At 45.4% G+C, this 22,892-nt stretch overlaps 1 protein-coding gene across 1 annotated transcript in view; it reads right to left on the reverse strand.

Annotated features, from left to right (window-relative positions):
* The window catches only part of MTCH2 (mitochondrial carrier 2), a 1,452,460-nt gene that overhangs the window by 943,601 nt on the left and 485,967 nt on the right, over positions 1 to 22,892 (reverse strand). The window contains exon 4 of the mRNA XM_044059351.1: positions 8,750 to 8,776. Within this exon, the coding sequence (XP_043915286.1) occupies positions 8,750 to 8,776 (27 nt within the window). The remainder of the gene's footprint in view (positions 1 to 8,749; positions 8,777 to 22,892) is intronic.

Here is a 22,892-nt window from a genome sequence, read left to right on the forward strand (position 1 = left end):
TAGTGGCTGTAGCCCTTGTGGAGTGAGGTCTGATGTTTTCTGGAGTTGCCTTTCCATGAAAAGAGTAACAAAATCTAATGCAATTTCCTATCCATTTTGAGATTGTCTGTTTTGAAATTGCTTTTCCTTCCATTCCTGTTGCATATGCTACCAGAAGCTGGTCAGTTTTTCTGTTGGTCTTGGTTCTGTCCAGATAGTAGCGCAATTGCCTGTGCACATCCAAGGTATGTAGTAATCTTTCCCCACTGTTCTGTGGGTTGGGGAAGAATGCTGGTAGGTGGATTGCTTGGTTCAATGATACCCTGGAGACCACTTTTGGCATAAAAGTAGGATTGGTTCTCAAGGACACTCTATCCTGATGGAAGATAAGGAAGGGCTGTACTGCCATTAATGCCTGTAATTCAGAAACCCTTCTTGCTGAAGTGATTGCAAGCAGGAAAGCAGTTTTCCAAGATAAGAACTGTAATTCTGCTGTTGCTGCTGGCTCGAAAGGGGGAAGTGTTAACTTTTCCAGCACAAAGTTAAGGTCCCATGTAGGCAAAGGTGGCTTCCTTGGAGGCTTTACATTTTTAATTCCTCTCAGAAACTGTGAGTAGAGGACGAGAGAAGACTGGAGGATCCATGTTGTATTCTGCTGAAATTGCTGATGCATGAATCTTAATGGAGGAGTAAGACAGGCCATTGTGGAAAAGTTCTGCTAAGTATTCCAGGATGTTAGCTATGTTTGCTAATGATACATTTTCTCCTTTTGCTGCACTCCAAATGAGGTATCTTTTCCATTTGGCTGAATAAGTCTTCCTTGTGGAGGGTCTGCGAGCCTCCAGGATAATGTCCTTAACCCTCTGAGATAAATCTGGGTTATTTTGTTTTATGTAATGTTCCAGGCAGCTAGCTGCAGTGTGTTCAAGTTTGGATGTAGGATCTTGTAGTTGTTCTGTGTTAGCAGTAAAGGAACTAGAGGTAGAGGCCATGCGTGTGTCCGAGACATACTCCTCAGTAGCGGTACCAATGCTGCCTCGGCCAGTGTGGAGCTATCAGGATGATCCTTGGGTGATCTTCTTTGATCTTCAGTAGCACTTTGTGCATCAAAGGAAGAGGTGGGAATGCATACACTGTCAGGTTTTCCCAACTGAAGGATAGGGAGTCCACCTTCCAAACAAGAGGGTGGTATGTCCTTGTGCAGAATTTCCTCAATTGGTGGTTGTGTGGGGATGCGAACAGGTCTATTTCTGGTAGTCCCCATTTCTTTGTAATGGTTTTGAAGATGTCTGGATGCAGCATCCATTCGTGGGCATCCGTGGTAGTTCTGCTTAAGGTGTCTGCTAGTATATTTTCTTTTCCTGGCACAAATTTTGCCTGGAGTTGAATGTTGAGGTTCAGGGCTACATTCCACAGGTCCATTGCCATCCGGCATAGAGGATATGAGTGTGTTCCTCCCTGTTTGTTGATATACCACATGACTGTGGTGTTGTCCGTCCTTATCAGCAAATGACCCTGTTGAAGAAAAGGTCTGAATGCCTGTAGTGCCTGTTTCACTGCCAGCATCTCTTTTAGATTTATGTGAAGGTTCAGCTGATCTTGTGTCCATAGGCCTTATATACACTTGTCCACCATGTGTGCCCCCCAGCCTAGGTCTGAGGCGTCCGTGGTGATAGTCTGGCTTGGGTGAGGTTTGTGGAAAGGCAATCCTCTGTTCATCTGACAGGCCTGAGCCCACCACAGGAATTCTTGTTTCAGGCATGGAATTATTGGAATCTGGGCTTCTAGACTGTGCTTGAGTTGAGACCATACATTCCTTAGGTACCATTGCAACTTCCTCATATGCAGTCTGGCATGTGGTATCAATATTATGCAGGATGCCATGTAACCCAGGGATTGCAGGACTTTCCTTGCTGTAAGCTGGTTCTGTGTTGTTAATGCCATGAAATAGAGTGGTAGTTGCTTTTGCTTTTCTGCTGTGAGAAATGCCATCTGATTTGATGTGTCCAGTTCTGCACCCAAGAATGTTATCCTTTGGGATGGTACCAGCCTTGACTTTTTCATGTTGACTGTGTATCCCAGGGCTTGCAGTAGTTGTATAACCTTTTCCAAATCTTTTGTTAATTTGGTCTTGTTGTCCGCTTGTATTAGGCAGTCGTCCAGGTATGGGTAAATCTGAATTCCCTGAAGCCTGCAATGAGCAATTACTGATGCCAGGCATTTCGTGAATACTCTGGGCGCAGTAGATAAGCCAAAGGGCAATGCTGAGAATTGATAATGCTCTGATCCTGCAAGAAATCTGAGGTATCTTCTGCAATCTGGTCGTATAGGGACGTGCAGGTATGCCTCCTTGAGATCTAGAGTCACCAGCCAAGACTCCTTGCCCAGCATGGGAAGAAGTTGCTGTAGGGTCAGCATTTTGAATTTTGGAACAATGAGATATGTGTTCAGAGCGGACAGGTCGAGAATAGGCCTCCATTGGTTTTCTTTTCTTGGTACCAGGAAAAGTCTGGAGTAAAATCCTTGCCCTTGTTCCATGGGAGGTACCTTTTCTATAGCTCTCATCCTTAGTAGGTGGTTGATTTGTTCTAGAGCGTTTGTTTTTTGGTTTGGTGGTAAGTTTGGCATTCCTCTCTTTTTTGGTAGAGTGTGGAAGTGAAACCTGTAGCCTTTGTCTATTGTCTGTAAAATCCATTTGTCTCCTGTAATGTAATGCCAGTTTACGGAAAATAAGGCTAGCTTTCCACCTAAGGGTGCTTCTAGTTGTTCCCTGGTAGGCGGTATCAGAGCCAAGTCATTGTGTCTGTCCTGTGGAAGTGGTCGTAGCTGGATCTGTGGCAGTACTTCTCTGGTTGTTAGGCTGCCACTGACGTCCCCTGTAGGCACCTCTGGATTGACCTCTGCCTCTTGGGCGCCTATTTCTGCCTCTCTGTGCTCTGGAGGTGTCTGGAAAGGACCAATTCTTCGAAGGCCAATTTCTACTAAACCTTGGAGGCTGGACCTGTAAGAAATCCTTGACTGTTTGGACAGATTTTGCTTTTTCTTCCACCTTCTTTAGCACTTGCTGTGCAGGGGAACCAAACAAACTTTGTTTCTCCATGGGAGCATCTAGGAGTTTTGACTTTACGTGGTCTGGTAAGGATTGTTCTTTTAACCATGCATGCCTTCTAATCACTGTTCCAGTCATAGCTGATCTAAAGGAAGCCTCCAGTGCATCATAGCCGCATTTTAAAGAATGATTACTGACCTGCTGAGTGTTATGTACCAAATCCTGAAGGGACTTACGGTCTATAGGTTCAGGAGAGGACAGTTTTTTATTTAGCTGGTCTAACAAAAATTCCTGATACTGAATCATGTGGAATTGACAGTTTAAGGCCCTAGCCGAAAGAGTAGCAGAAGTAAATTTTTTTTACCCCATCTCTCTAATGCTCTAGATTCTCTTTCAGAGGGGAGGGGGTTTCTGGCAGAGGCAGCTGCTACAGCTTTGGGGCCCTGTGAAATGGTTTCAGGATCTGCAATAGGAGCCTTATACAAGTGAAAGTGAGTGTCCGGGACCCTGTAATATCTATCGGGCTTGGCAGGAGCCAGGGGAAGAGAGTCAGGGGCAGTACAAGCATCATTATATGCATCATCAACAACTGTTAGTACTGGAGGAATGGCTAAAGGCCTATGCTGTGGTAAATGTAAAAAGGTCCTTAGCCTTTTCCTTGAATCTGAAAAATCCTGGCCCTGCCATTGAAAATGCTCTCTCATAGCATGTAAAGTTTCCCCAAAAGAAAATTCCTCAGGAGGAGAGGCAGAAGGAATGGAGTCTTCTGCATCAGAATCCTCATAAGGTGAGTATGGGCCTTCTGGAGGTTCTGAGTTTTCAGAACCATCCGAGGAATAGTCTGTAGAAACTGGATCGGGGGGCTCTGCTCTAGGCCTCTTCTCTGGAGGGGGTTGAGAGGCCCTGTCAGGGTGAGGTTGGGATCCCCTGATCAAAGAAATGAGATCCTCAGCCAGGCTGAGCATTTGGGAACTAGAGGTAGGCCTGTGTGAGGGGGTTTTAGCAGGCAAGGCCTCAGAAGATTTAGCTGCTTTAGCCCTAGAAAAAGCCTTGATAGACATAGATGCAGGGGGCCTAGCAGCTCCACGTGCAGGAGTAGATATGTCTAAAGGAATAGTATCTGATAAATCCTGGGTACCTGCAACAGCAGTGGAAATTTCAGTAGCAGATTCAGCCATGCTGTGTGAGGCCTCTGCTATAGGAGGCATGCTTTTGGCCGAAGGAAGAACCGTGGACTCGGTTTCAGTCGAAACCGAGACACTCGCGGTTGGCTTAACCGTGGTTTCGGCCGAAACCGCGGACCGCGAGTGTCTGTCCTTTTCCTTACGCTTTTTAACTAATTGTGAAGTCGGAGTCTCCGACGGCATTTTGTAAGCAAAAGCGGGACCAAAAAACTCCTCTGCAAACTCCGACCGACGTCTAAGTGTCCGTCGGTTGAAGGAAGCACAGGCTAGACAAGCTGCTACGTCGTGGTCTGGGCCTAAGCAAGGAAGGCAGTAAGAGTGGAAATCCTTATGAGGTATTTGTTTCCCACAAGTTAAACAGTCATTTACTTTTTCTGACATCGGCTGAGGCAAGAAAGAGGCCCCAACGGGGTACTTAGCTTTTTAGAAGTCTTCGGTAGTAGTAATCTCTGGATCTGACCGACCGGCACTTGCGAACAGCTTCTGCTTCGGGCACCGCGCGGCAAGAAAGACTGAGGAAAATGGCATCGGCTGATGCCTTTATACCCAATTCACAGCAGCTATGACGTCGGGTGAAGTGCGACATCAGCCGAGGCCAGACCCAGACTTTGGAATCCGGCCGACCGAAGGGCTGCCTGAGGCAGGACAACCCATATGTTAGGACTGCAGATGCATCCTTGAAGGACATCCATCCACCAAGCAAGTTGGTTTTTGCATGTCTGTGTGATCATTATCTTGAGACAATGGAAGTTGCTGGAAAGACCATTGGGTGAACAGCATCCACTGAAGAATCCTCATATGAAAACGAGCAAGGGGAACTAGTATGACAGCCGCTGCCATGAGACCCAAGGTTTTTAGGACGAATCTGGCCTGAATTTTTTTGCATCCTAATAAGACCTGCACATGTCGGCGAATGTCTAGTACTCTGTCTAATGGAAGTCTCGCTGACATGTCCTTTGCATTTAAGTTTGCGCCTATAAAGGTAATAGAGTGACATGGCGACAATGCAGACTTTTCGAAATTTATTGTGATGCCTAGTTTGGAGCAAGTTTGGATGGTGTAGTCTGGCTCGCAGCAGGTGATGTCTGGTGATAGCAGTAAGGAGCCAGCATCTAAATATGGAAACACCTGGAATCCTTGCCGTCTCAGGTGAGCGGTAACTACTGCCAAACATTTGGTGAACACCCTGGGGGCTGTGGTGAGACCAAAGGGCAGAGCTCTGAACTGATAATGACTGGCTCCCAGCCGGAAGCGGAGGAATCTTCTGGAGCATCTGTCCATTTTGATATGGTAGTACGCGTCCTGAAGATCTATGGAGCACATCCAATTGTCCTGACCCAGAAAGGGGAAAAATGGACTGTAGCGTGACCATCCGGAACTTCGTTCTTTGAACAGACCTGTTTAGTCTGCTGAGATCCAAAATGAGTCTCCAGTCCCCTGTCTTTTTTGGTACCAAAAAGAACCTTGAGTAAGTTCCAGATCCTTGCTGGTCTGCTGGGACTGGCTGGATGGCTCTTTTTCTTAGCAGTTGTGATATTTCTTGAACTGCCTGATTCCTTAGATTGGGTGGAACATCTGGAAGGGATTTGTTGGGAATGTAGGGAGTGCGAAAGAAGGGGATTTTGTAGTCTTCAGATATGATAGACCATACCCACTTACCTTGCGTTATACTTTGCCAGGCTTTTGGGTACAGCGATAATCTTCCCCCGACTGCCTCCGAAGGTGGACAGCCAAGCAGCACCCTCAGGAATGCTGGAAGGGCTTGTCAGAGAAAGATTCTCTTTGGCCCTGATTTTGCAGATCCCCTCTGCCCCGAGGGTGGTGTCTATTGTTGTTCCCTCCCCTGCCCCTGGAGGGGAACTCTCCATGTGTGTCAGGCACGGCTCCCTGGGGTTTCCGGAATCACATCTTCCCACTCTTCTGACCCTTGGGGTATGGTCTTGAAGGAGTGGAAAAATGGACTCCCACAGCAGAGAGAGTCTTGCCTTCCTGCTCACACCTGGTAAGGGTATCCTTCACCTGTGGTCCAAAAAGAGCAGAACCATCAAAGGGGATGTTGGTGAAAGATGCCCTGAAGGTTTCCGCAAAGTTATATAACCGCATCCAAGTATGCCTCCTCAAGGCCATGCCTGTGCCTGCGGCCCTACTCGAAGGGAAGAGGAAGATACACCCAATGGGGTGCCCTGGAGCGCTTGTTCCCCATGCTTGGGGTCTGGAGGAGGGGCAGAGGCAGACGCAGGCACCATGGGCGGAGGAGCCGATGAGGCTGATTGTGGGGCTGACTCAGAGGCCAGCACACTCCTCATGACCTCGAAGGCACCCCTTCCCAATAGCGGAGAAGGCTCCGGCTCTGAAGAGACCGGAATCCTTCCCGGCACCTAGAGAGACGGCTCGAAGCCGAAGTAGGAGCCGAACTCACCTGCGCCGAAGCTCCGTGAGGGAGAACGGGGTTGGACAAGGGTCCGATGCCACTCGCCCCCTTGGAGCCAACGAGTGAGTCCCGACACCCAGATCCCTCCAAGACGGCACCATGGAGGCGATCGGAGCAGACAACGGAACCAAAAGGGTAGGTATCGGTGCCGACGGTTCCACGATCTGAGCCCCAGCAAGCTCTGGCTCTGAACTCAAGGGATGAGTCGAAGGAGGAACTACTGCAGAGACAGGCGGAGCTGAACCCTGATGAGGGGGGCTGGATAACATTTTAGCCTGGGCCCATTTTAGAAGCCTGCTCACCACTCTCTCCAAATCATGGTCAGATAGTCTAGAAGACCGAGAAGAGTGGGATCGGTGACTTCGCTCCGACTGTAACAGAGGTGACCCCGGAGCCGAGCGTATCCACTCTAGGGATGGAGATCTAGAGCGTTTTCAGCTCCCTGACGGTTCCGACACCAGAGTCGGAGCCCACTGGGATACAGGTACTTCGGTTCCAGCTGGAACCGAAGTTGAAGCAGATGCCACGCCCGACGACGGCTCCGAACTGGGAGCCGACGGCTTCGTTGGCTTAGAGGGTTTCACTGGCTGGGCCTTAGCCGGTGACCCTTCAGGTTTGAGCAAACCCCTAAGGATTAGCTTATTCCTACTTTCCTGCAGGACTCTTGGACTAAAGGCGTGGCACACCGAACAAGAGTCCTGCAGGAGTAGGGCGCCCAAACAGTAGACACAAGAAGTGTGACCATCTGTCAGTGACATCTTCTGCCAGCATGAATCACACTTCTTGAATCCAGATACTTTCGGATCTTTAGACATTCCTGTAAAAAGGAAATATCAATCAGAGAAAAAGCAACAAAAGGGAAGTAGGTAACTGGTAAAAAAACACATGCACTCAGCACAAGTTACCACACCCTAACAGCACACACACACTATATATATATCTAAGAAATAGTAACTAAACTTGTTGATATATAACAATTTCTAATAAAACTACTATATTGAAGAACAAGGATTAGCCTCTAACTAAAAATGGCTACCTTGAAGAAACAAAAGGGGGAGGGGGGAGGGGAAACTCTCCAACAAAAAACGGGTTTCCGAGAGAAAGGAGACTAAATTACAAATAGCTAACTAGACCAGTAGAACTACTATAACTACAATACAAAACTTTTATAAAAGCTAACAATAAAATAGAAAAAATATGACCTGAGCCAGCAAATGCAACCTTGCAGCAGAAGCGGCAAATGAGATCTGGGTATCTAGTGCCAGGCATCATGGGATATAGGGGGGCCTTGAGCCAGTAAGCAGCTCTCGAGCTTTTGAAGATGGCCGAGTCGGAGCCGAAGATCGGCTCCTAACCCAACCAGCAAGAATGAAGGCGAGATAGACAACTTAACATTAATGTTTTAAATGGCTTGTTTTCTATTATGTGTACTCATGCTTAAAATATGTGAAGCTAAATGTGCTAAAAATTAAATGCTTAAACAAATATTATGTACGACCATGCAATCTTTTATTAAGAATGATGAATGAATGCACAGTGTGGTCATTCACCAACTTCATCCAAGTCTCACCAAAACAAGAAAAATAAGGGTTCTTGCTGCAATAGGTCCAGACTACTAAAATGCAATAAACAAGTCATTTGTTTAATGCAAGCAGTGTCTGCACAGTGGGCATATTGCTGAAACAAAAATACTTTCCTGAAATGCAGGGAATCACAAAGATAATATAATTAATAACAAAAGAATAACACTGAGCCAACACATTTATGACAAGTCTCACAGCTGTGGTTATGGTCATACAAACAGGTTTCAAAAATAAGAGATGAGAGGTGCATCTTTTTAACATGAATAATGGGTTACAATGTCAATATCAACTAGCACAGGCATTATGATGAGTCAGTTTTCTTGGTACTGGATCAAAAAGAATGTTCACCTTATCTCTTCAGCTACAGACCAATTTGTTCATAGCTGGGATCTCAGCAAAAGAGAAATTAACAGGAGATGCAGTTTCAATACTAAAATCACAGCGGTCTGTCTGCTCCACAGGGATCACAGTTGGAAAACCTAAACTTCTAGTATATACTAAAAAAGTGGGAAAACGCACTTACCAAACTCTGGTCGGCTTCCTGGTATTTCTAAAAAAAAATAATGAAAGCAATTTAAGTCAGTAAAATATCCAAATCAGTTCAACTGTTATTTATTGTTTAACTGCATATACAAGGCAATGGGGTCTGAAGCTGAGCTAGTAATAGTGACCTCAAGTACTAGACTTTTCTTCCTACTTATGACTACTGTGAAACTGTGCTAGTAATAGTGACCTCACACATTATACTCTTCTTCCTCTTCTTTCACTAGTGTCAGACTCTGTACATTTGCGAGTCTGCCTTGATGCCACAATCCATAGACAGCATTGATAAATGGGAAGAACAATCTGTTACCAGAGGTCACTTATTAGCTTAGCTTAGACAACATCGCTTGAAACCCACACTGGATCTAGTTTATTTACACATCATATAAAATTCAATAGCATATTAATGATTTCATTTTTTGTAACACCCACACCTGGGAGAAGGTCTCTATCTCAGATAAATGTCTAACTCCATGGTCACCAAATCACAGGGCAATTTATGCAGCTAACACTCAAAAACACTGTTGATTAAATGACACATACCCCCATAATCATATTACCAGTTATGAAACAAAAAATGCCACTATTCATCTGGGTCTGCCTCATCATGCAGAGATACGAAAACCTCCGTCACATAAATTCAGTACATTTTACGGACTTTCAGTTAAGTCAATGGACAAAGATACATTACCAACAGAACATATCTATCAAAACAGCACATGATTACCCACTCAAGAAAGAGTTAATCAATCCTAAGCAAAATTAAATGAATCAAAGTGACACAAGCTAGGAGTTACTTAAACTGATTTCAATATCCTCGTAGTGGGGAAAAAAGCTATATACTACGGAATACACTGTCAAAACAAAATCAATGGTCCCAAAAGTGATGACTGATGTTTTCAGTCAAATTTTCAAATGTGTAAGAGCACTTAGTAAAAATGGTAAGAGAGAAGTGGTTGGAGTTATAATGTAGTGATCAAAGGAAGCAATTTCACATGGTACTCGGGATGGAGTTGGTAAGAGGAATTGATGACATTAAGCCATGAAGACGTGTGGATGTGCAGAGGTTAAGGAATGAAGACCAGAACGTATTTACATTCTAGGGATGAAATGGTTTAGCAGATTCGACTGAGTCATGGTGTACAAAGAAATAAGATGGAGGTGCTGAGTATGAGGTTTGGAGAATGAGGACCATCATCCCAAGTGCACATTTATCTGGGCTGGGAGAACTCTAGAATAAGAAAATGGATATGGAAACCTTGGAATTGGAAGAGGATAACAGAGGTGGAGTGAATGCACAGCATGAAGTAAGAAGTAATAAGAAAGAGACGGAAAAGGGATTGGAGAAGAACATTCCAAGATGGGATTGAATTAAGGGAGCCTGCAGGAGAGGGAGAATACAAGAAACTGGGAAGACAAACAGTGTAATATGGAGGGCTGCAGGTATTTTAATGAGACCCAAGACAACAACAACTAAGTGACATCACAGGGGTGAAAAAGAAAAGGAAAGAGATAATAATGAATAGCAAGTGAATGAATAAGGAGTCAACCAATCTTAAGTGGAGTTGAAAAGAAGGCACTGTGATATGGGGGACATTATGAGAAGCAGGCAGTAGAATGCTGGCAAGGAAATTGAAGAAGAAAGCAAGAGGTGTTAAGAATTTGGAGGGAAAAGGTGTTTCAAACCACTTAGAAGCTATGATTGCCAGGGCCCATCTGAAAACAGGAATGACATGACAGGGTTCAGAGTTTTAAGTGGTGCTGGAAAGGAGTAATTAGCAGAAAATGTGCAAGTGGTATCAATTACTCTTTATTGTATGTTACAATAAAAAACTGATTATACTATTTGAGCTTGTTACAAAAAACATTGCTTGTACTATTTGGAGTTTTTCTCCTTGGGCCTCCGCTGAAAAAGATCTATAGCTCAGTCGGACACTCCCGGTCAAGAAATATAAAATAAAATAAATAAATGTGGAAAGGACTGATTAAGGTATGTATGTATTTTGGAGGTAGTGGTAACCTTTAACCATTTGAAATGTGTAAAGACTGAAATACTGGATGGGTTCTTGATTTTTAGAAGGTGGAACGGCTGAAGATTGGTGAGGATCTGCAAATTTGGGTTTCAGTGTGGACTCAAGGGTTGCCACCCTCAGGAATCAATGTGCAAAGCACAGATGGTTGTGATACCAAACAGCAAGGAGGACCCACAAGATATGGTGAGCATTAGACCCACACCATTCATGAAAGTAGATAGTTGTTTGTCCTGAGTTTAGTAGTGTGGTTTGAGAAGGTAACAGGGAGGATGGAGAATGTGCAGTAGGTTGAATCTGTCAGCAGTCATACGCAACTGGATTACACTAACAGAATTCAAACATTATTTAAAAAAGCTGGAGTTACATGGTGAAATTATTCTCTAATGGAAGAATGTAAAACAGTGGAATAAGACTACTTTAAAGTAATGACAGTGTTGGCTTCAGGCAGGCCTTCATTAATGAGTTACCAGCTCACTACAGAATGTGGCTTTGAAAAATTAGGAAAACGGGGAACCAACTGAAAGGGTAAGGATGAGTAAAGGACCAGATAAAGGTGCATTTCATTATGGTTATTAACCCATTCACTCCAGTGGAGCTCAGGAAGTTCGCACTGTAACTTCCAATAGGTGGAGCCTAAGCCTTTAGACAGAATCAAATTATATTGTCACATTTCAAACAAATGTTCATATCTCTGGAACCCATAGGGGTTATGAAAGAACTATAACTATCAAACTATTCAGCACAAACTATTTTTATAGTAGTATTCTTTAGGTTCTAGGTCTTAAAAAAGAAGTTATGTACTCACCATAACGTTCCACCTGAGTAGGTAACTTCATTTGTCAGCAACCTGTGGGTTATGGATCCGATACAGATCCGAGCTGGCAGCATACCAAGCTAAAGATCCGAGCTCCAATCTCCACCCACTTACCCATACTACCCTGCAACCTCCTTCCAATCCTCAGATCGCGTCTGCCACCTGCACAAACAACAAAACAAACTAACAACCTAAACTCGAGCATCCAAACCTCGAGTTCAGCTAAATAACAATTCAGGTTAGGGAGAAGGAGGGAGGGACGGTTGCTGACAAATGAAGTTACCTACTCAGATGGAACGTTATGTGAGTACATAACTTCTTTATCTGAAGTAGTTAACTTCATTTGATTAGCAACCTGTGGGACAGAGTCCCCAGCTACCCGAAATCTTGGGAGGTCCTCAAGGAAGAATATTCCGGAGCACTGCAGAGCCAAAAGCAGCCCTTCCTCTAAACACCAAATCTAGCTTATAATGAAAAATAAAGGTGTGATAGAACGCCCAGGTAGCCACTGAACAAATGTCATCCAGGGAAACTCTAGACCAGAATGCAGCAGACGTTGCCACAGAACGCGTAGAATGAGCATGAACTCCCAATGGTTCTGGCAAGTCAAGATTCTCTATATGCCAAGAGAATACAACTCTAAATCCATCAGGCGAGAGTCACTTTAGAAATTGGTTTCCCTAGAAAGGGTTTTGCAAAGGAGACGAAAAGTTGTCCAGATTTACGAAAGACAGCCGTCCTGTGTAAATAAAAACGTAACTGTTTGTGAACATCCAGTAAATGAAGTTTATACTCCCCCAGTTCTGATAATTGGGGAAAAAAACGGCAAATTAATGGACTTATTAATGTTCATCTTGGAAGAAACTTTGGGAAGAAAAGAGGGATTAGTCCTAAGGGATACCCTGTCCTTGTGAAATACAAGGTATGGAGGTTTGATAGAAAGAGCCTGAAGCTCCGACACTCTCCTGGCTGAGGTAATGGCTACCAAAAAGGCAGTCTTCCATGACAAGAACTTCAGACCAACGGAAGCTGCAGGTTCAAACGGAGGCACGACTAATGCCTGAAGAACTAAGGTCAGGTCCCACGGTGGGGAAGAATTTCTAATAGGAGATCTCAAAAGAAAGGTACCTTTTAGAAAGGCCTTACAAATTCTGGTAGCAGCAAGAGAACCAAAGTTGTCTCCAATATGGAAATGGGAAATAGCAGCCAGCTGAACCTTTACGGTAGATTTATTTATTTATTTATTTTATATTTGTTGACCGGGCTAGTCTAGCTGGATACATGTCCATTTTCAGTAGAGGCCCGGGGAGAAAAGCTCCAAAAAACAGAGGTAGATAAACAGAAACATCAGAAGATTAAGTAATTATTATTACATTCATAAATAAAGCAAACAAAAAGGTTGTACATATTGGTTGAAAGAGGTACAGACTTAGAATGATGGTCTAACATGGCTACATTGTGGACTCTTAAGGTTTTGGGTTGGGTAGAGGCTTCGGTGGGGCTGGAGCATTTGCTATTAGTCTGGATTAGAGCAAGGACATAGCCATTGGGAGTTTAGGAGATCTTTGAGGTGTTTTTTGAATTGGTGAAGAGAGGTCATGTGTCTTAGGTTGTTTGGGAGGGCATTCCAGGATTTGCTAATGGAATTGGCATAGAGTGCTTCGCCTCCCGAGTTGTTAGATTTAATGGTCTGTACTTGTAGGCTTTTGGACGACCTAAGGGATGCAAGGTTGGAGTAGGGGGTAAGTATTTTGTTCAGTGAGGGGGTTTTGTCTGGATGGTTGATTGTTTTAAATGCCTCAGTGAGTTGGTTGAGTTTGAGAATGTTGGGCAGTTCTAACCATTCCAGTGTCCTTAGATTTTGGCAGTGATGGGTGCGATAGGGCATTCCTGTTATGAATCTGGCTATGTGGTTATAGGTTGTAGATAGTTTATTGAGTTCTCTCTTGTTAAGGAAGGAGAATATTGGGGAGGCATAAAGTAGTGTGGAGAGGAGGTGGGTCCTGGCGATAGTTAGTCTGGTGTGCGGGGTTAAGAAGTTCTTTATTCTATACATAGACCCGAGTTTCTTGTTTACCGACTTAATGGTCAGGCTGACATGCGTATCAAATTTAAGCTTGTGGTCTATGGTCACCCCTAGTAGTTTGGTGTGGGAGACAGGTTCGATTATGGTCCCATTGTTGGAGGACACGTGGAAGGTTGGGTTGTTGGTATTAGGAGGTTCTTTTCCTTGGGAGGTAATTGGTGTGGGGAAAAATAGAAGTAATTTGGTTTTGGTCGGGTTAAGTAAAAGCTTTAGTTCTGAGAACCATTTTCAACTAAGGAAAAGCAGTTTTGGGTTGCAACTTGGAGTTTGGCGAGAAAGCGTCCGAGCAGATCAGGGTGGAGTCGTCTGCGTATTGAATGCAGGTGGCTTTGGGAATGATCGAGTGTAGACCATTTATAAATATGGAAAAGAGAAGGGGACCGAGAATAGATCCTTGGGGAACACCGATATTAGTGGGGAGTAGGTCTGATAGCCTGTTTTGCCACTGAACTGCCTGTTTTCTACAAGAAAGGTAGTCATTAAACCAACTTATGGTTGATTTGCTAAGATGAAAGGCTTCCAGTGTGTGAATCAACTGTTGGTGATTGACCATGTCGAAGGCTTTGGATAGGTCGAGAAAGAGCGCAGAGGATATTAATTTATTATTGCGGTTGTGGTTGACTGAGTCAACAAAGGAGAGGAGAGCAGTGGTTGTGCTATGATGGGGGCGAAAGCCGTGCTGGGTGTTAGATAGGAGGTTATTTCGAGTAAGATGGGTAATGAGTTGTTTGTTAGCATGGCGTTCCATGATTTTGGCTAGAGGAGACAGTATAGCTATTGGTCTGTAGTTAGATGTGTCAGTGGAGGACCCACCTTTATGGAGTGGGATGATATAGGAGATTTTCCAGATTGAGGGAATAGAAGCTTCAGAAATGGACCGGTTGATCAAGATTGAAACAGGGTAGGCTATGGCGTCAGATGCTATTTGTAAGTAATTGGCTGGGAGTAAGTCAGCCGCTAAGGTGGTTGGTTTGAGTTTTTTCAAGAGGGTTCGAATATAGGAGGTAGATGTGGGTTGTAGGTTAAAGGAGGGTTGAGTTGGGTCTTTAGTTAAGGTTATAGCCGAGGGAGAAGTGGTAAGTTGACTGGCAAGAGACTGGATGGTCTCAGTAAAAAATGAATTAAAAGTGTTAGCTATTTCTCCTGGATCTTTACCCATGAGTTTTTCAGGGGTGGGGGTGGTGGATTTACCTGGATGAAGGAGGTGATTGAAACCAGCCCAGAATTTTTTAGGATTATGCTGGTGTTTGACTTGGAGGTGACAGAAATATTGTTTTTTGTCAGACATAACGGCTGCTTTGGTTGAGTTTCTAAGCTGAAGAAACTTGATGCGATCTAGGGGGGTTTTGGTAGTTCTCCATTTGTTCCAGGCCTGATCACGGAGTTTAATTTTGGATTTAGTATCTTTTGTTAGCCAAGGTGCGATACGTTCCTTAGTTCTATTAAGTCTCTTAGGAGCGTGAGAGTCAAGTATCTTGAGGAAAGTGTCATTAAAGTATGACACACTCTCATCTAAGGGGAGAGTTTTTAGAATGGACCAATTGCATGCTTTGAGGTCTGCAAGAAATTGGTCTGGGACAAACTTTCTACTGTTCCTAACTAGTCTGGTTAGGGGATGGTTTGAGGTCGGACATTTGCGTTTTATGATAAAGGTAATAAGGTGGTCACTAAGGTCGTTGGGAAGGGTCCCTGCAGTATAGTTATTTGGAGCCTTGTTAGTAAGAATCCAGTCAATGATGCTCTCCTTTTGTTGAGCATTTCCAATTCTAGTGGGAGATAGAATATTTTGAGAGAAGCCATGTAAGTTGATGGGGAGAGGATTTGAGTGTTTGGAGTAGAGGGACCAGTCAATATTAACGTCTCCTAGTATTATGGTTTCTTGGGGATAGGTGGCAGCAAACCAACTAAGAATTTGTTCAAGGTTTTCAACATTTTTACCTGGTGGTAAATACATTACTATGAGATTAATACTTTTTTGGTTGTTTAAGCATAGCTTTAGGGCAATCAGTTTAAGGTTAGGAATTTTTGGGGGTTGGAGAGGATTCATTGGGATGTTCAAGGAGTTCTTGAACATGACAGCTATTCCCCCAGATGAACTGGCTCCCTGCTGAAAAATATGAGACAAGAATTCTAGAACCGCTGGAATAGGAGCGGTAAAAGGATCCAAGTTCTTATGTGAAGCCCAAATGGAAAAACGTTTCCATTTATTACTGTAAATCTTCCTAGTAGAGGGTTTATGTGCCATCAGAATGGACTTGACTAGGGAAGAGATACCAGGAGTCCTGGCAATTAAGGGAACTGGATCAGCCAAGCGGAGAGCTTGAGCTTGTCCAGATTCAGAGGGGTCATTCTGGAGGGGTGAGAGATCAGATCAGGAATGGGATCCAAGATCCAGAGAGGAGCTATGAGAGGAGACCGTAGGCAGAGGAACCAGACTTGACGAGGCCAGAATGGGGCTATGAGGATAATCTTGCTCCCCAACTGACTAGCTTTTTGCAAAACTTTTGTCATCAGCGGAAGTGGTGGATACACAAAGAAGACTGGGCAGCCAAGCATGGACTAGAGCGTCTCTGGGGGCTTCCCCTGAAGGAGGAATTAGAGCGAAAAACTCGGTGCACTTCTCGTTGGAAGGCGATACGAAGAGATCGCAGCAAGGCTGACTCCACTTGTGGAAGATCTGTTCCGTTACGGAAGAATTCAGAGACCACTCGTAAGGGGACAGAATAGTTCTGCTCAATTTGTCCGCCAGAATGTTGGACCGACCCAGAATGTGCGTCGCCAACATGAAGCGGTTGGTGGAGATAGCCCATTCCCAAACTTTCATGGCTTCTCAGCAAAAAGGGTAAGACCTGGTTCTCCCCTGTTTGTTGATATACCAGACCACTGACATTGTCTGACTGGATCGCAATAGTCCCTGGAGGAAGGAAGGCATGAAGGGCCTGCAACGCTAAAAGGACCGCCCTCATCTCCAGTACATTTATATGCAGAACGGTCTCTGTCTGAGTCCATGTGCCTTGGACAGTCCTGTCCGCACAATGCCCCCACACCCTAGGCGGGATGCGTCCGTGGTCACTGTGGCTTGTGGTAGGGGCATAATAAAAGGTAGTCCTTCCCAAAGGGCTCGGGATTGGAGCCACCACATGAGGGAGTTCCTGCAAACCCTGCTGAGGGGAATCGGAAAGTTTAGCGGATGATGTAGAATGGACCACTGGACTTGCAAAGTCCACTGTAAAACCCTCATGTGCAGACGAGTGTAAGGGATCAAATTGATCGCTGCTGCCATGGACCCCAAAGCTCTCAGGACTAACTCTGCTGGGGGAGCAGGAGACTGAAGAAGAACTAGTACATGTAGAGTCATGCTGTGAAGTCTGTCTGGAGTTAGGAAAGCCTTGACCTGAAGGAAATCTATCCTGGCCCCTATAAAATCTATAACCTGAAAAGGTTGGAGGAACGACTTCTTGACATTTATAGTGATCCTCAACTGGGATGATAAATGGAGGAAGAAGTCACTGGCTAGAGAGGGTAGATGCCTGCTGGGGATGGTGAGGAGCCAGTCGTCAAGGTACGGGAAGACCTGTATGCCCTGGAGCCTCAGGTGAGCCGCTACAACTGTCACGACTTTGGTGAACACCCTGGGGGCTGTGGTGAAACCGAAGGGTAGGACCCTGAACTGGTAATGACTGGCTCCTAGCCGAAAGCAGAGAAATCCCCTGGACCGTCTGTCTATGAGAATATGGTAGTACGCATCCTTGAGGTCTATGGAGCACATCCAGTCCTCCTCCTGCAAGAGGGGCAGGATGGATTGGAGCGTGACCATCCAGAATTTCTCCTTGGCAACGAAAAGGTTCATTGCTGACAGGTCGAGAATCGGCCTCAAGTCCCCCATCTTTCTTGGCACCAGAAAGAACCTGGAGTAGATGCCAGATCCGGACTGGTCTGGGGGCACATGTTGGATGGCTCTTTTTTCTAACAGCTTTTCTATTTCCAATGCCGCGGCCTCCCTTTGAGTTGGTGGAACATCTGGGAGGAGCCTTGAGTAAGGGGGCTTGTTTATGAAGGGGATTGAATAGCTTCTGTATATTATCTGAAGCACCCAGCGATCTGTCGAGATGGACTCCCATTGAGCCAGGTGCCTCGAAAAACGTCGGCCGACTGCCTCCAGAGAGGAGCAGTCGGGCAACCCCTCAGGGCTGCTGCACGGGTCGGTCGGAAAAGGGTTCCCGTGACCCGAAGTTCTTTGGACCCCCTCTGCCTCTGGGTCGGCGTCCACCTTGTCCCCCTCTGCCTCTGGGGGAGAAGGAGTCCTGAGCGTTCTGGGCCTGCTGCGATTTCCAGAACCACATCATCTTCTGCCCTTACTGGTTCCTGGAGAAGGACCTTTGAAGGGTAGAGAAGTGGATTCCGACGGCTGACCGCATTTTCCCGTCTTTCTCACTGGAGCAGCGTCTCGCGGACGGTCTTCCCAAACAGGGTAGACCCAAAGGGTGCATTCACGAAGGAACCCTTGAAAGGTTCTGAGAAATCGCAAAGCTGAAGCCAGGCATGAAGCCTTAAGGCGATACCAGACCCGCTAGCTCTAGTGGCTCCTTCCGTGGCGTGGGAGAGTAGCTGCATAGACATATTTTAACTGATTTGAAAGTGGTCATACGCACCGAGAAAGTCCGTTTATCCTCGGCCGACATGGACTCTGGGGGAGACTCAGCGTACTCTTTAACCAGGTCCCACTGCAGTCTGATTACATGGGCAAAGTATTTCAGCACCCTAATAGAGAAGGTAGCTGAAGCAAACATCCGCTTTCCAATACGGTCCATTGCCCGGGACTCCTTGTCAGGAGGGATGGACTGAAGAACTGTCCTGAACTAGTTCCTTTTTGGTGGCCGTCGCCACCACCATGGCATCTACAGGGGAACCCTTGCTCCACGAGGCTTTGATTGCAGGGGGGGCTCAAAATCTTGTTGGGCCTTCTGGGGATAGGCTCTACAGTGTCCGGTTCCTTCTACGCCCTGGTGGCAATCAGGTCAACCAGGGGGTCGGCCGAGGGGGGGCACAGACACCCAAGAGGTAGATGGGCCTGTGTCGAATGCTTCCAGGAATACCGACTTGGCGGACCACCCCCCCCCTTTGGCGGAGCATTTCCATCATGTCTCCAAAGGAGACGTTGTCGGGGGGTGACTTGGTAGAATCTTCCCCTTCCTCTAAATCGGTATCCTCAGTGAGGGACTCAGGGGAGTCCAAGTGCCTCAGTTTGCACAGGTGTTTGTGAGGAATCTCCTCGAGGGGGACTGTCTGAGGGGGGGGGCTCACCAACGGATTCGTGTTCCTCCAGGGGAACTGGCTGGGGTGTCAACGACACAGGTTGTCCCTGGGACTGGATGATGGAGGACAAACTAAGCTGAACGGGGGTGGATCCTGAGGACAGAGCGAGGGGTCTCGATCCTCTAGAGAGAACCCTCTCCACAGTGTCGAATGCCAAAGGGGAACCGGCCTAAGACAGGTGGCTGGCACCCACGGATTAGCCGATGGGATCGGTGTCGGAGCCGTAGCGCTCGGATCAGAGTGGGCGGTGTGCTCCGACCGCAACAGAGCCAAAGACACACTCGCCCCCTCGGATCCAATGCCCGGCTCTCAGCTCAGAGAGCTCGGATCTGAAAAGGGATCCAATAGGCTCGAGGGCATGGCCTTCGTCAAGGTAGCAATAACCATCGGCGCTGACTCCCTGGCTCCGAGGCTCCTCGGATCCGAAGACTCCGAAACCCAGTATTGGATCAGAGAAGGAGCTATCGGGGCAAACAGTGTAGCTGAACTCCCCCCCCCCCAGGGGGGGGGGCAGCAACACTCCCATTTGCAGCAGTCTCTGTAAAAAGCGACACACCATCCGGTCCATATCTGCCCCCGAGAGGCTTCTAGTAGATCTGGATGAGGCCACCGAAGCCGGTCGGGAGGGCCGACGCGACGACCTCGAAGATGGTCGGGCCTCCTCCTCCGGAGAGAAGTGTGGGGAATGGAGCCGTGAGGTGGGAGGCTTGGAAGTCCTCGATGGGGAAGGGAGAACCTTGGCGGGAGGGGCCGAGGGGTCCAATTCGGCAGACCGCTTGTGGCTTCTCTCTGTCCCTCTCTCTCTCTCTCTCCCTTCTCTCTTTCCTATCTTTTATTGCCTCTCGATCTCCCTGAGATGAGGTGGGAGGGTGAGTCTCAGTCAGGGGAGGAGGCAAAGATGGTTGGGCAACCGCAGACACGGTTGTCACTACAGAGGGAGAGGAGGAAGAAGAAGCCGATTCCGTGGGTAGGAGGCCCGCCAAAATCAGCTTATTCTTCCTGTCTCTCAAGGCCTGGGGGTTAAAGGCTGTGCAAATTTGGCAGCCTGAGGAAAGATGGGCCACCCCCAAGCAAAGAAAGCACTGAGTGTGACCATCGGCTGGCGACAGCTTATGGCCACACTCAGTGCACTTAGAAAAAGTAAGCTGTTGGTTATCAGCCATACCCACATCACACGCACACCTGAAGGAAAAGAGGGGCCTACTAGGTGATAGAGATATGAAGGATAAGAGGGATATGGAGTAAAGTAAGAAAAACGAATATCGATCAAGATAGAAAAATACTACACACAAAAACAACTAAATGCCCAAAGTTTTATATATAAAACTGGAAAATACTAAACTCGCCTGAAGCTCGAGGAATCCCGTGCTTGGCAAAGCCGCGGCAAATGAGATCTGAGGATTGGAAGGAGGTTGCAGGGTAGTATGGGTAAGGGGGTGGGGAGTTTGGAGCTCGGATCTTTAGCTTGGTATGCTGCTGGCTCGAATCCATATCGGATCCGTAACCCACAGGTCGCTGATCAAATGAAGTTAACTACTTCAGATCTGAAGTTTATAAGTCACAGTAAACACAATGACTATTACATTTGTAATATTTTGTAAACAACTTACAATATCTCAACCATTCAAGTTACACACATACTGTCAGCAACCTTTTATTCATCTAGCGGAGAGCTTTCATATAACACTAAGGAGTTCTGTCTGTGTTACTTGGTTGTTGAGGTATTTAGAAAAATGTGAAAATTAAATCTATATAAACTAATATCATAAAAACTACTGTTAATATCTATTTACCTGCACTAGACAGAGGTCAAATATTAATGCAGTTAAGTCTGCCATTGTGTAAGCTTCAAGATGAAAATTTTGAAAACCTTCTACATAGCATGGTTTTGGAATTCCTGATGCAAATATGAACAAGCAATAGTTGATGGCTAGAAGCGGCAGTAAGAGTTAACTGCAGATGCACCTGGAGGCATCACTCAGATGTAATGAGTTAAGACTAAGACAAACAACAACAGACTGTCTTGGCCAAGAAGGAATGGTATGTGGTGGTCATTTTATCAATATACACTTAATTGCATGTTTGTCCGGGAAGGCTGTAGGACACTACTGCTTTCCATGCTGGCAATATTTAACAAATGTGTGAATGCATCTTAACTGTGCCTCCACACAAATAGCATGGGATCAATTTCATTGCTTAATCTAGGCACAAAATTGACACTGTTAAAATAATGGACCTGAGAAAGTGGGGTTTACATTGCTTTCAAATTTAAAGGAAAATTAGGCAGAGGAATTTGGGGGAGCTGCTAATCAGACTGCATCACAGGATTCAAATAACGGCTGGCAAGGTTGATTTAGTTACACTGATGTTAGTGGTCTACCTAGCTCAGCATACAAGCTCTACTTCTAAGAAACAAGAAGCTAAAGTATGGCAAGCAAAGAGGTAAGGCTTGGAAAATGATCAGATTTGAGGTGGACTGGGCTTATCTAGAAGTACTGTACCACTGCTGAAAAATATACTTCATAAAATACAGTTGTATATAACAGGTTCTTAATTTAATGGCATGTGAACAGAACATTTGGATAGACCACTACATCTGTCATTCTATAGATGTAAAGTATGTAGCTAAGAGTCTTGCATGTGATGCCTTTTACATCAATAAGGCTGCCATAAAATTAGCCTATAGAAATTAAGACTAGTATTCTATTAAGCAAGGTGATAAATTTATTAAAATACAATGGTATGTGGCTTAGGTTCAAAAAGTTAATCTTTCTTTTGTATCGGACAACCTAGGACAGGATGCAGGGGTAAGTGACCAAGGAACTGGAGATGAAATAAATTTAATGGAAACTCATATTGCAAGCTGACAGACATCTGGTTTGAATGAATACTTGAATATCAAGTATTTCCTGAAAAGTACAATTTAAACAGTTCTGCCCTCAATATGTTGCACACTGCAACTCTTGGGATCTTAACCATTTTTCCATCTTACTTTTAAAATCTGAAACATCTAGTCCAAGACCACCAATTACTTGAGAGGTCACATTCTGCCTCTCAGTAGTCATCTTGGGATTAGTGCTTCTGCTTTGTTCCTGGTGACAGAAAGAGCATAGGGACATTATTCCTGGAGACTGATGATCACCAGAAAGCCTGCCTCATATATGCCAGCTTGGCATTTGTGCCTATATTTTGCTTCTGATGAGAAAAGAAGCAGAGTGCATTGATTCCTGACTGTTTGTGACTAGGCAGTCAGCACCTTGCGTTGGACCTTCTTGGTTGATCTTGTTCCTATTCAAGGCATCTACCAGGAAAAGTGAACAACAAGCCTGCATACCTTTGCAGCACCTGTTGAACACAAAAGAGCCTGTGGCCTGCTTTTCATCTTGGGATTAGTGCTACTGTTTTACTTTTGGTGAGAAAAGAAGCAAAAGAGCACTGTATTCCAGTAGCGTGAAGCTGTGGTGAGATTAGCACTAGTAGTAAGTAGCCACCAGGCAGCAGACAATCAGTTGAATCCCTGCTTTTCATCATTCTTGACAAAACTAATTCTTTTCAACAAGTAGCGCATGATTATCTGCGGGGTCTAATCTAACTTCAGAATATCTTCCTAAATACTTCACCCATAGATCATCAGGATGTACTTATTCATTTCCCTATGCCCTGTACAGATACAGACACCTTGAGTGACATTTTTCGTGTAAAAAGCACCACTGTAATTTCATCAATACCTAGTTGTATACAGGACAATTAGTTTGCAGTGAGAAGCACTGCTCCCAGAGTTGCAAAACAGATACTTGTGACGTTATTTTAAATTCTCACTGCAGCTGTCTAATCGATAAAAAAGGGCCAGTCGCCATGGATCCATCGATATGAA

The sequence above is a fragment of the Protopterus annectens genome, chromosome 17.part0, assembly GCF_019279795.1.
Source record: "Protopterus annectens isolate FY-2018-M chromosome 17.part0, PAN1.0, whole genome shotgun sequence".
NCBI classification, from domain to species: domain Eukaryota; kingdom Metazoa; phylum Chordata; order Ceratodontiformes; family Protopteridae; genus Protopterus; species Protopterus annectens.